Below are 13,166 nucleotides of genomic sequence, written 5' to 3'. Positions count from 1 at the left end.
ATTATTTTTAAGCTGAAAATGTTTTTTTAAATAAAAATGTGGAATATAAAATATATAAGAATATATATGTGTATGTGAACCATTAATTATACTACTCCCAAATTACATTATTACCCAGAAACTTCACAATTTGGTATTTTCCTTCTTTTTTTCTAAATATATACACACACACACACACACACACACACACACACACACACACATATTCAATTTTAAAATTACTTTAGGTATAAGAAAATGCATTTCATAAATAGTATAAAAGACTATCAATATTAAAATGCATAGTTACTACAGTTAACATACCTCTTTCTTTAAGATTGCGAAACAGCTTTGATGATCCCTTCCAAACTGGTGGTGTTTCTGAGAGCATTTGATTTAATTCCTATGACCAAAGGTATCATAATATTGATTAGTAGTCAAATAAACCTCTTAAAACATAAATTCTAAAAAGTAAATTCCCGGCCTCAAATTCTCCATTTAGAAGACTAGAAATGTGGTAAAATCATTGTATTCTATGCTTGTGATTTATCACAACATTTTCCCACAGTGACAATATAAAATAAAGATGCCATTTTAAAGCTATTCACAATTTCAGATAAATTTAATAACTAAAGATATATTTATTCAAGTTAAAATACAATGTAAGTTGCCAAGGGATGCTTTTAGGAAAGCCATATCTATGGATTTCCTCATCAAGATCAGAGGTGGTCACCTAGTTCACATTCTTTTCTGTAGCTCTCCTGGATTTAGTGGACCAAATAAACAGAATAGCAAAGAGATATGGTAGGAAGGAATAGAGTATGTTGAAGCTGACTTAAAGATCACCTTAGAGTGGGAGAATAGGAATGTTGAGTTGTTACAACCAGTTTCAATTTTTCCCAATTTTAACTTAAATACAGACATTATATAATGCTTACTTATTCTTCTAAAAGTTGGATTATTACTGCTGGTGAACAATTCCTGGACAATTTAAACATTTAGACCATTGATTATATATAAAACTTTTAAGCTGTACATATACTATCAAATTACTATTTGAAAACTTTAATTTAATTATAAAGAAAAATAATGTAAGGATTTAGTAAGATAATGAAATAATTTGACAGTTAATAATTATCTGCTTAGAAATATATTGGTTTTTTTTTTCAAAAAAAAAAAAAAACCCATAGAGACCAATTCTATTTTTAGATCAGATCTCTTGCTCAGCCTGTGGATCCAAACACTGTGTCATTGGAAGCCAACAGAAATGCAGATCATCACTTCCTACACTGACCTACAGAGCCAGAATCTGAGCTTTCCTGACATCTCCATGTGACTCTGAGGCACAGCCTGAGAACACTTCCAACTCTGATGTAGTTACAACTAAAAATGCTCTGGGACCTGTATAGACACCTGGGATGCCAAAAGCAGGAACATGTTTAGGAGAGGTATAGACTCCCAGAAGACCTGTGTGGATTCCTGAGTTTATTTCCTTCATGGCTCTCTATCTGCACTGCAGGTATTTAGATGTTACCAGATGAAAAGCAGTGTCTGGTAGGGAAAACATGGCAAACAGGAAGAACTGAATAATCACAAGAAACTGAAACATTTGAGAATACCCGAGAAAAGTAAACTCAATTTTTTTTTTGTTACAGTAGAAAATGTAAAAAATTCTCAATACATTTTACATAATCTATGTTATCTTTGTTTTATAAATACTATTCTTTCCCCATTTTAACTGTCTTATCATCTCTGTTCTGACTTAAAAATAACTGGCTACCTTTAATTGAATGCTGCCTATGTGATTAACAATGGGGTTGCAATATCTCTCTTTTGTTCTAAACAGCAATCCTTATTATTCATATTTTATTAAGACTTGAACATGATAAGTAACTTACTCAAGCTAGTTTCACAGTATAAAGGACAGACAAATCTTTACTGAGTCCATAGTTTATTTTAACAAAAACATATGTTGTACAAATCTAGACCCAATTGGAACAGTGATTTTTTTTTTTTTGCTAACTTTAAGAAGAGGTAAAGCTTACTGAAAACTTTGCATATCCATCCAAACTTAAATCCTCACTCCTCACTCTCAATGATATAAGTATATCCATTCATATCAGGGTTGTGACTCCTCACTCTCACACTATTTTGTAAATCCACTCATACTAGGATTCTGACTCCTTACTACCATATCTTGTATATCCATTCATACTGGGATTCTGCTTCCTCACTCTCATGATATCTTGCACATCCATTCCTACTGAGATTCTGACTCTTCTTTCTCATGGTATCTTATATATCCATTCATACTGGGATTCTGCCTCCTCACTCTCACTACACCTTGTATATCCATTCATACTGGGATTCTGACTCCTCACTCTCCATACTATCTTGTATATCCACTAATACCGGGATTCAGTCCTCTCATTCTCATACTATCTTATATATTCATTCATACTGTAAGTCTCAATCCTTACTCTCCTGCTATCTTGTATATCCATTCATACTGGGATTCTGACTCCCCACTCCTCTCTATCATAATATCTTGTAAAACCATTCATACTGGGATTCTGACTCCCCACTCCTCTCTATCATGATATTTTATATATTAATTTATACTAGGATTCTGCCTCCTGATTCTCATGCTGTCTTATGTATCCATTTATACTGGGATTCTACATTCTCACTCGCTTACTTAGCTTAATCTCTTCTATGTTATAGGACTGCACACAATGAATTTGGGTTTAGGCCCTGTCTCCTGAGGAGACTCTGTTCTAAATCCTTAGATCACACTTCAGTTTATTCCAAGTAAAGAGATAAGTCAAGATGATTATTTGATTTCCAGAAGAACAACTGTGATTAGAAGGCTGGAGTGGTAAACCAGCTCAACCTCTTGGGAGAGGGGAGAGGCAGAGATGTGGCCAGTAACTTAATCACTCACATGTTGCTTAATAAAGATAGTAAAACCCCAAGAAAGACTCCTGACAGTAAGCTGAGTGGAGTTTGATGAACAGCATTTTCCAGAAGGGTAATACATCCCTATTCAGCATGGAGAAGGTACAGAAGCTCTTTGTCAGGACACTACCAGACCTAACCACTTTCCCCTTCATTTGAATGGTCTTAATTTATATCCATGATAATTACACCACAGTCATAAGTATAGCATATTTCTGAGTTCTATGAGTTATTTTAACATATAACCGAATCAAGGAGTTGTGGGAAACTATAGCAATTGTAGCTAATAAGGTCAGAAGAGTGGTGGCGTGGAGATCCCTGAGCTTGTAGTAAGCACCAGAAATGACAGCAGTTTTGGGCACTATGCCTTTAAATTAGTGCAGTCTGCTACTAACTCTGGGTGGGTGGTCAATGTCAGATTTATACTGCAAGTAAGCATCAAATAAATATTTGGTGAATTAATCTCACTTCTGTAAAGCTATGCATGCTTTCTAAAGGATTTGTACAATTTTCTTAAATGAATAGTTTTTTTATTATATAGTTAATGCAAATATAGGAAAACAAAATTTAGAAAAGAAAAAACCTAATTCAAGTTCTATTTAAAAATCTTTCAATCTGATTCTTAGCTAGGCATTTTAAATATAATTTTATTGTTAATATTAAGTTGTTATTCCTTATTGAGCTGATTAGCTCTAATATTGATTTATAACAACTCTATATAAAAGATTTCCTTTTTAAATGTTTTGTTTAGTAGACTGAGAATACATTTTCCTACATAACAAACATCTTTTAATACTGTTGATACTTTTTGGTGCCAAAGTTTTAAACATTCAATTTACAAAATTTGCCAATAATTTCCTTAAGTTTCGTTCTGTGTCTTGTTTTAAAAGACCTTCTTATGTTCCACATTTTTTCCTTTTCAAATTCTGGATATAATATACAAATAAGACAGACTCCACCTGAAATTAGCCTTTATGTATGATAGTGAGTAATGAGGATTACTTTTATATATTCACTTATAAAATGTATTATTCTAACACCTTTATTTGGGATGAGATTTTTCTTCTGGTGTTTTACAGAAACTCCCATGTATATCTAGAACTGTTTATCAATTACAGATTCTATTTTCTTGATCTAGGTTTTGAAAATTTTCTGCAATGATATATATTTTTGGTTATTTTTTATATATTTATTTGTTTAATTTATATAATTATGAGAGAGGGAGGGGGAGAGAGGGAGGAGGCAGATAAGAGAGAGAAAGAGAGAATGGTCAGGCTAGGGTCTGTAGCCACTGCACATGAATTCTTGACACATGCACCACCTTATATATCTGACTTATGTGGGTACTGGAGAATTGAATGGGGGTCCCTAGGCTTCAGAGGCAAGCACCTTAACTACTGCATCATCTCTTCATCCCTTCCCACCTTTTTGTTTGTTTGTCTTTTGAGTCCTACTCTAGCCCAGGCTAACCAGGAAATCACTATGAAGTCTCAGGCTGGCTTTAAAATCACAACAATCTTCCTACCTCTGCCTCCCAAGTGCGACAGCACAGCCAGCTGCCCAGCCATGGCACATGCCTTTAATCCAGCACGTAGGAGACAGAGGTAGGAGGATCATCTTGGGTGCTAGAACAGCCTGGGCAACACAGTATGTTCTAGGTCAGCTAGAGTGAGACTCTACACTAATGCTACCTTTGCCTCCTCACTGCTAGAATTAAAGGCATGCACCAACATGCCCAGGTCTTTAAAAATATATATATTTTAAACACACACACACACACACACACACACACACACACACACACACACACTTACTTATTTGCAAGGAGAGAGGCAGGGGGAGGGGGAAAGGGAATATGAATATGGCAGGTCAGGGCCTCCAGCCACTGCAAATGAATTCCAGATGCATGTGCCATGCAGTGTATATTACAAGGTTATATTGATGATGTCTATTGTTAATTGTAATATGTGAAATATCTCATCTTTCTCTACTTCATTTTCAAAACTGTTCTAAATATTTGAAAGTTCTTACTCAACCCATATGAATTAACAAAATGAAATCTAAAAATGGGTTCTGTTGGACTGTTATTAGGGTCAATTAATTTTAAAACTGGAGGAAATTAGTATCATTATGCAAAAGCTTATCATTCGTTAATTTGATACTCTGTTCCTGTCTTTGAAAACAATAAGCCAATTTTTGTTCACATCTTGTTAACCCTGGTTTAATTACCTAACAGAGCTTGCTTTTGTGAAATGTTTTCTTTATACCTAATTTTTATTGCTACCACAAAAAAGCATATCAGTGTGTTGCTAAACTTACTAACTTTGATGCATTGATTTTATATCCAGTAGTAACCTTACTAAACTTTTGTTGTTCATTTTTATTTATTTGAGAGTAACAGAGAGAGAAAGAGGCAGATAGAGAGAGAGAGAGAATGGGCGCACCAGGGCCTCCAGCCACTACAAACGAACTCCAGATGCATGCGGCCCCTTGTGCATCTGGCTAATGCAGGTCCTGGAGAATCAAGCCTCGAACTGGGGTCCTTAGGCTTCACAGGCAAGCGCTTAACCGCTAAGCCATCTCTCCAGCCCTTACTAAACTTTTATTGACTTTTGAATTTATGTTTTTAAGTTTTCCTTTCAATATTATTTGCCACTACTGCAGTCCTTACAACTTCTCTGTGTCTCTGTCTTCCATTTCCCCTCCCTTTCCTGCTTCTTTTCTTCTGTGTTACAGCCACAACCCAGTGCCTCTGAACCTGAGTTCCTTGAAGAGGGTCCTTTAAAGGTGTGGTTATTAAGGTAATTATATAAGTCCATTGTAAGAAATTAGGACTCACACACAAAGAAGAAAGACCACTTGAATCTAAATGGAAAAAAGGCTTCAGAAGGAACCACTGTCCCTTGATCTTGGGTTTCTAGCTTTCACGACTGTGAGAAAATAAACATTTAACTGTTTCAGGCACCTAGTCTTTGATAATTTTTCAGTGTGGACTAGAAGTTTATGAATGATGGTAAGCTTTCACACAATGATATCACTTTGTCAAGTCTCTAGTAAAGCACGTGCATTAACTGTAATACTATGTGCCTTTGCATTGTATCTACCATTAAAAAGAACATCACTAGTTTCACAAGCAAACATGGCATTTGTTAATACAGGTTTTTCAGGCTTTCACTTATCAAGTTAAAGAAGATAAAAGTAGAAAAGTTAAAAAATAGAAACTTATCGGTATATGAGAAGCTGATTTAGGCCCCTCCCTGATGATATTGCCCGGTATTTCCCCTAGAGACGATCATTTCATGTTAGTTATCCTTAGTTTTTCAACCTATTAAAGTATCCTAAAAACTGTGGTTCTATTTGTCCAGTTTTGGAGTTCACGTAAATGGAATCATATTTTGTGAACTGCTCATTTTCTTCAGTGTTCTGTTTCACTGAAACCCATCCAGTATGAACACAGAAAAGTTTGAGTTCTCCTGACATGTCATGGTTGAGCACTTTGACAGCCTATGGACATTCTTTTGAGCCTCATCTGTATATAATTGATGGTTGCTTTTGGTATATATGCTGGTGTGACTTTACCCAGACATAAAACATATTTAATTTTAACTTACTAGGCATATGTGTATGCACTGCTATAGAACTTAAACCCATGTATGGAATTGCTGTGCGCAGCGCAATGTATATCTTCAAACACTGTAGAAAATGCCCAGCTGTTTTCTCGACAAGATTTACCAATTCAAATTTACTTGTGTACATAAGATTTACTATTGACCTTTATCTTCATTGGCCCATGGAACTGCTCACCTTTTAGTCTTCTGACAATAAGGAGACTGAAAAGTTGGCACCATAGCATGATTTTAATTTTCAATACATTATATATATATATATATATATATATATATATATAAATATATAAAATCATATAGCACACAAAGGTGCTTACACACATGTGTGCTACAGGTGTTTATATGTGTATGCATGCATATGCTATATACCAAGATCTTTAACTTACCTGCTTAGAAAGTGACTTCCATGTTTTAGCAACTAAAATAAATATAAAACGATTAGATAATAAATATTTCATGTAATGTATATTAATACTCAGTAACCATATATAACCACAAATCATACCCAAAATATCTGAAAGGCAAAAGCTCTTTTAACCTCAATATTTAAATCCAAGATATGTTTTATCATGTTATCTATTTGTTTCTTATGTAATAAATTTTATTTATTTGAGAGGGAGAGAGAGAGAGTGAAAGAAGCAGATAGAGAGAGGTCTGAGAATGGGCACACCAGGACCTCTAGCCACTGCAATCAAACTCCAGACGCATGTGCGAACTTGTGCATCTGGCTTATGTGGGTACTGGGGAATTCAACCTGGTTCTTTAGGCTTCTCAGGCAACTGCTGAGCCATTCCTCCAGCCCCTTATATAATAAATTCTATAGTAATATCATTGTAATAGAAAATATTTTTATAAAGAACATATCATCTTATTTGGGGACTTCCAGATTTATAAAGTGATTTAAATGATTTTACATTAAAGCTGATGTAGGATGGAAAACACAAATTATATTTATGAAATATTCATGCTGGAAAAGAATATATTAATGTCACTGAAAATAATTCATAGGTGATGCCTGTTTAGGATGCAGAATGATGGGGCAAAAAGAAAAAGGGATGGCAGAACTCATAAGTAAAGCAACAGGAAAATATTTGTCCTGTTTTTCTTGTTATTTTGTTTTGTTTTGCCCCCCCCCCAACTATTCTAGAAGCATCTTGGAGAAAGAGTATGGGCAATATATATGAGGTCCTTTTCTTTATCTCATTCCTTTTGATATTTCGGAAGTTTGCTAACAGTACAAAATGTATCATTCTGGGATGAAAATGCAGTCAATATTGCTGTTTGGTTAGATTTAACCATTGTAAATGGCTTAGAATTATCTTCAGGTGGATATGTAATTAAGTCTTGTAACACTGATGCATCAGCAAAACTGATAAACATTAGTTATTAAAATAATAATAAGAATCACTGTTTCTATGTGGCAATGGGGTTATTTCTATATAATTAACAATTTATTAAATTAACAATGATAAGGAAAGTCCTCTGAAATCAAAGGGGAAGAATTAAATTTATAAAAATTGGAAATAGATTTTCTTGTAGACAATTTCTGTTTCATGACAACATCCTTCATTTACCCAGATAGTTTATATAAAGAGATAATCAGGCAACTGAAATTATAAGTTTGTAAACTAGAAATTAGCGTTTCAACTTCACTATGATATTGTACACATGCATGCTATAAGTAACATACATGATTCTGTCACTCCTGTATGTAAGAAAAAAACACTAAGTATAAAACTACAAGCATGAACTCTTATGCCATGCCCAGAAATTATCTACCAAAGAGGAAATTAGGGCTGGAGAGATGGCTTTGCAATTAAGGTGCTTGCCTTCAAAACCTAAGGACTCATGTTTGACTCTCCAGGTCCCACATAAGCCAGACACACATGGATGAAAGGGCACAAAGTCGCACATGTCTGGAGTTTGACTGCAGTAGCTGTAGGCCCTGGAGCACCAATTTACTCCCATTCTCATTCTTTCTCTCCCTCTCACATAAAAAAAGGCAGTCTTTGGGCTTGCCTCCTAAAAAGTAAATAAATAAAGAGCAAGTTAGATTTAGTCTTGAGTTTTGTATGTTTTATGAGATTATTTATAAAAGACATAATCATTCTGTCAGAAATGTACCATGTTCAATATTATTAACTATTTAAAAATAAGCACTAAAGAAAGAGCCATCATGAACGATCTTCAAAGAGTTTTTTACCTTTCTAACTTTAACATTACTGCACATATAAATATAACAAGTAGAGGGAGACTTGAATTCAAGTATTTTAGTTCTCCAGCTGCAGGTTAGTGTCCATTATACTTGTGACACTTTCTGTGTCTCTGAATTATTTTAAAGACGTAAAGTAAAATAATTTTGATGTTATATTAATGTGAACAACTACTAACTGTAATTCTAAAAAGGAAGTTTACTTTTTAGATTCTATTTTAAAAAGTAAAACAAGAGAATTTCAAAACAACTGTAACCAACAGATAGATATTTCAAATAACATTTATTTGAGCCATAACTTTTAGGCAACTATATATACATATTTTCTTACTGAATGTCATTATGTTACAGCAAAGATGTTAAAGATAAAAAGGATAATGACTAGAGAGATGGCTAAGCAGTTAAGTTGCTTGCCTGTGAAGCTGAAGGTCCCAGGTTCGATTTCCCAGGACCCATGTAAGCCAGATACACATGGTGGCACATGTGTCTGGAGTTCGTTTGTAGTGCCTGAAAGCCCTGGCAGGCCCATTCTCTCTCTCTAATAAATAAATAAAATAAAATATTAAAGTAATAATAACTATATATTCAAGCGATGATAATGATGAGATATCAACAATTATTAAATGCTTACTGTGTCAAGCAGTGAACTAAGCCTTAAAATTAAATCAATTCTTAAAAAAATCTTCATGAGGCTATTTTTATATTAATAAAACTAGTATAGAGTATCATGCACATTGTATCAAGTTAATTAAATACAGCAGCTCATTTTTTATTAGCTGTCAAATTACTTGAAGTCATGGTAATCCTCCTACCTCTGCCTCCCAAATGCTGGAATTAAAGGTATATACCACCATGCCCAGCCATTGGTCCAAATGGTGCATGATCAAGCCTCTACCACAAATTAAATTCCAGCTCTTTTGGGGGCATTCTTGAAAGGGTCCTTTAGCCTTGTTGTACTCATGTGCCACTTTGCCCTGCAATCTAGTCTCTGCCTTTATCACTCCCTGAAACATCATCTTCACAAATCACCAATTACCATATTACCAAGTCCAGAGAAACTGACTACTCAGTGACATCCCACCAACCTGACATCCCAGCTGTTTGCCTCTGGCTTCTGTAACTGTATTCTTCTGCTTCTCTTTCTGTGTCTACTGGTAATGTCTACTGACCATCCTCTGTCTCCTTCTGAGCCTTCTTCCAGCTTTTATATGCTCTATTGTTGAATGTAGGATTTCCTCAAGGACTGGTCTTTAGTCATCTCAATGACAATACTGCTCTAGGCAACACTATCATACACATTACATTAATTACTAATCATGTGCAGATGAATACCAAATATCTATGTCTATTCAGATCTCTTCCCTGCATCAATGGAAGTTATTCAAAGCACCAAAAAGTACATTAAGAGCTAAGGATGTAATGATGCAGTAAGTCACCATCCTAGAATACACAAGATTCCTGGCACTGGAAAAAAAAGAGGTGCAGCATTAAATGAGTCTGCAGAAAACTCCATTTGCCAAATTACTGAGGGTTTATTTAAAGTTTGGTTTGCTGTATCTCTGCTTCTGAAGAAAAATAGCTGTAAATGTCCACATCTATTTTAAGGTGTATTTATGTCACAAATTCAAGCAAATATCAGCCAAACAACTCTACAGTTGACATATGGGTTTTCAGTGAGTTATCATTTAGTAAATGGAGAGAATTCACATAAATCCAAGTGTCTCATCTTTTACATATTTGACACATCTCAAATTGAAGCAGTAATTTTTTTTCATTAAACTCTATACTTACCCTCATTCAGTTTCTGGCCTTCATTCCTTAGTGCTAATTAACCTTTTATTACTACTGGAAAATTTAGAAGCCTGAACTACCACTAGTCAAGCTGTGATACAGTAGGACAAAATATCCACATTTATTGTAAATGCTATTAAAATATCCTTCGTTTTCACTACCACCGTTTGTGTGGAGGGTTTTCTTTATACACTCATGGAAAAGATGTTCCTACTATAACAGGTTGGACACAAAGGCACACATAAGAATAGGGACTGTCTTTTTATTAAGTCAGGTATCAGGAGATTTGTAAGAATGTGCATAATGTTACAAACTTTGAAAACTACTGCTCTGACACAAGGAGAAGAGAGGTCTACATATTGCAGGAGATAGATAAAAGCAGAATACTTGGCCTTCAGACTGCAAAGGCTGACATCTAAGCTACTCTACTCATTTTGTATATAAGAAATTATAGGAATGAGTCTCTTATAAAGAATATTACAAGTGGGCTGGAGGGATGGTTTAGCAGTTAAACCATTTGCCTACAAAGCCAAAGGACCCAGGCTAGATTCCCCAGGACCCACATTAGCCAGATGCACAAGGGGGCGCATGCATCTGGAGTTTGTTTGCAGTGGCTGGAGGCCCTGGTACACCTATTTTCTCACTCTTTCTCCCCCTCTTTCTCTGGCAAATGAATAGATAAATAAATAAAAATAAAACATTTTTAAAAAGAATATTACAAGTAAGGTGGTATTTAAGTTTGACATAAGAAAGTGAGAGCAATTAAAATTTTCTATAAAAACAGGCACAATAGGGACTTATAAGAAGTATCAGCCTCGGAACATTATATACTATGATGTCTTTTGAAATATCACATTGCTTTTGTTAGGTGTTCTAAAATACGTGTACTGCTTCATTGTATGACTTTATTTAGAATTTTTCTCCTTAAACTTCCTTTTTATTGCCATCCATCCAGTTAATCTGGCCAGAAATCCTTAGTATTCATTACCCTTCTCAACATCTTTGAAAGCTTTTGAAAATCATCATATATTGAAGGTAAAATTATTAAGGTAATTTAAAAGTTTTACTTACATTTAGGCTCATCAGTTGTAACAGCCAAAATAAAGTCATATGGAGTCATAAATAACTGCCCATCACATTCTATAGAAGCAAATAAACGAAATCGTCTCTCTCGTGATGTAGCATAGAGGTCTAAATCTTCAATATCTGTTCTACCAAGGGCAACCTAAAGTGAAGAAAGGAGAAAAATTTAGACTGTGATAAACAGTTATCATCTTTTAGAAAATAAACACTTTACATTAAAAGTGTCACTCCTACAAAGGGGAGTGCATTAAATTTTAGTTGCGGAGAACATAAAATCATGGTGCTGCTAGCATCTTTAGTCACAGGATACCGACCCTTACTGGATGTATACTGTGTACTCTGAATGGACTTGCTTCTTTGTGAAATCTGTTCATTTTAGTTTAATTTTCTAAAATAAGTAACTACAACACTGATAGTCTGCTGCTCATGAGTATCACTAAGAAATCACAGTGGTGATGCTCAGACCAGAGCAAAGCAAATACATAATTACTGCTTATAGTTTAGAAAACAAATATTGAAAAAGACTTACATATAGATTTTTGCTTTTGCAAAAGATATGGAATTAAATCACAGAGGCTGCTTAATGATATAATCTTTTGTACTTATTGATATAGGAATGCCTTTTTTTGATCTTATGAAATATTCTGATACTCTGTATAAGAGGAAGATAAAATCTGAAAATCACATGTGGGTAGGTAGGACCCTGCACACATGTGGTATAGAAGAACAAACAGGTGAAAGGAAACATCAATACATCAAGAAGAGAGAGCCAACTGTCCACCACAAGATGAGTCACCTTCACCTCATCTATCTGGGCCCAGAAGTCACTACAGGGGGAAGCACTGACACAAATACTGCTCTCATGTCTAGCATGAAAACCAGTTCCAAGGAAATGGTGATAGACACTGTGGTCACTGAAACAGCATCAGAAAAGAGATCCAGAGTCTACAGAGAAAGCAACATAAAATCAGATCTCTATCTTGCCCACCAAGGCTCAGGGAGAATTTTGGAAGAGAAGGTGGAAAAACTGTAAGAGCCTCAATGTGGTGGGACTAGCCAGAGGCACCATGTTTCTTCTATCCCTGCACAGACTGACTGAGACCTCTTGGTGCCCACAATGAATACCAATAACTTCACCAAAGATACTCAGCAAAACTGGGGTGGGGGAGAGGGTATCTATACATGCAACCTTTTTATAAAAAATCAATAAAGGGGCTGGAGAGATGGCTTATGGTTAAGCACTTGCCTGTGAAGCCTAAGGACCCCAGTTCGAGGCTTGATTCTCCAGTACCTATATAAGCCAGATGCACAATCTGGAGTTCATTTGCTGTGGCTGGAGGCCCTGGTGTGCCCATCCTCTCCCTCCTTCCCTCCCTCTCTCCCTCTCTCTCTCAATAAGTATTTTTAAAAATATATTTTATTTTATTTTTTATATTTTTTATACTTTGTTTTTAATATTTTAATATTTTATTTTTAAAAATCGATAAAGTAAAACAAATTTTAAAATTAATAGATAT

General features: G+C 34.9%; 1 protein-coding gene across 4 annotated transcripts in view; it reads right to left on the bottom strand.

Annotated features, from left to right (window-relative positions):
- Micu3 (mitochondrial calcium uptake family member 3) overlaps nucleotides 1-13,166 on the bottom strand; it is an 85,730-nt gene that overhangs the window by 44,818 nt on the left and 27,746 nt on the right. For all 4 annotated transcript variants that reach the window (XM_004672594.2, XM_045141378.1, XM_045141374.1 and 1 more), the window contains exons 2-4: nucleotides 11,638-11,791; nucleotides 6,950-6,981; nucleotides 304-382 (exon numbers count right to left, since the gene is read on the bottom strand). In XM_004672594.2, the coding sequence (XP_004672651.1) occupies nucleotides 304-382; nucleotides 6,950-6,981; nucleotides 11,638-11,791 (265 nt within the window). The remainder of the gene's footprint in view (nucleotides 1-303; nucleotides 383-6,949; nucleotides 6,982-11,637; nucleotides 11,792-13,166) is intronic.

This window comes from Jaculus jaculus, chromosome 1 (genome assembly GCF_020740685.1).
Source record: "Jaculus jaculus isolate mJacJac1 chromosome 1, mJacJac1.mat.Y.cur, whole genome shotgun sequence".
NCBI classification, from domain to species: domain Eukaryota; kingdom Metazoa; phylum Chordata; class Mammalia; order Rodentia; family Dipodidae; genus Jaculus; species Jaculus jaculus.
The sequence above is the reverse complement of the archived record's forward strand: the minus strand, read 5'-3'. Positions and strand labels throughout refer to the sequence as shown.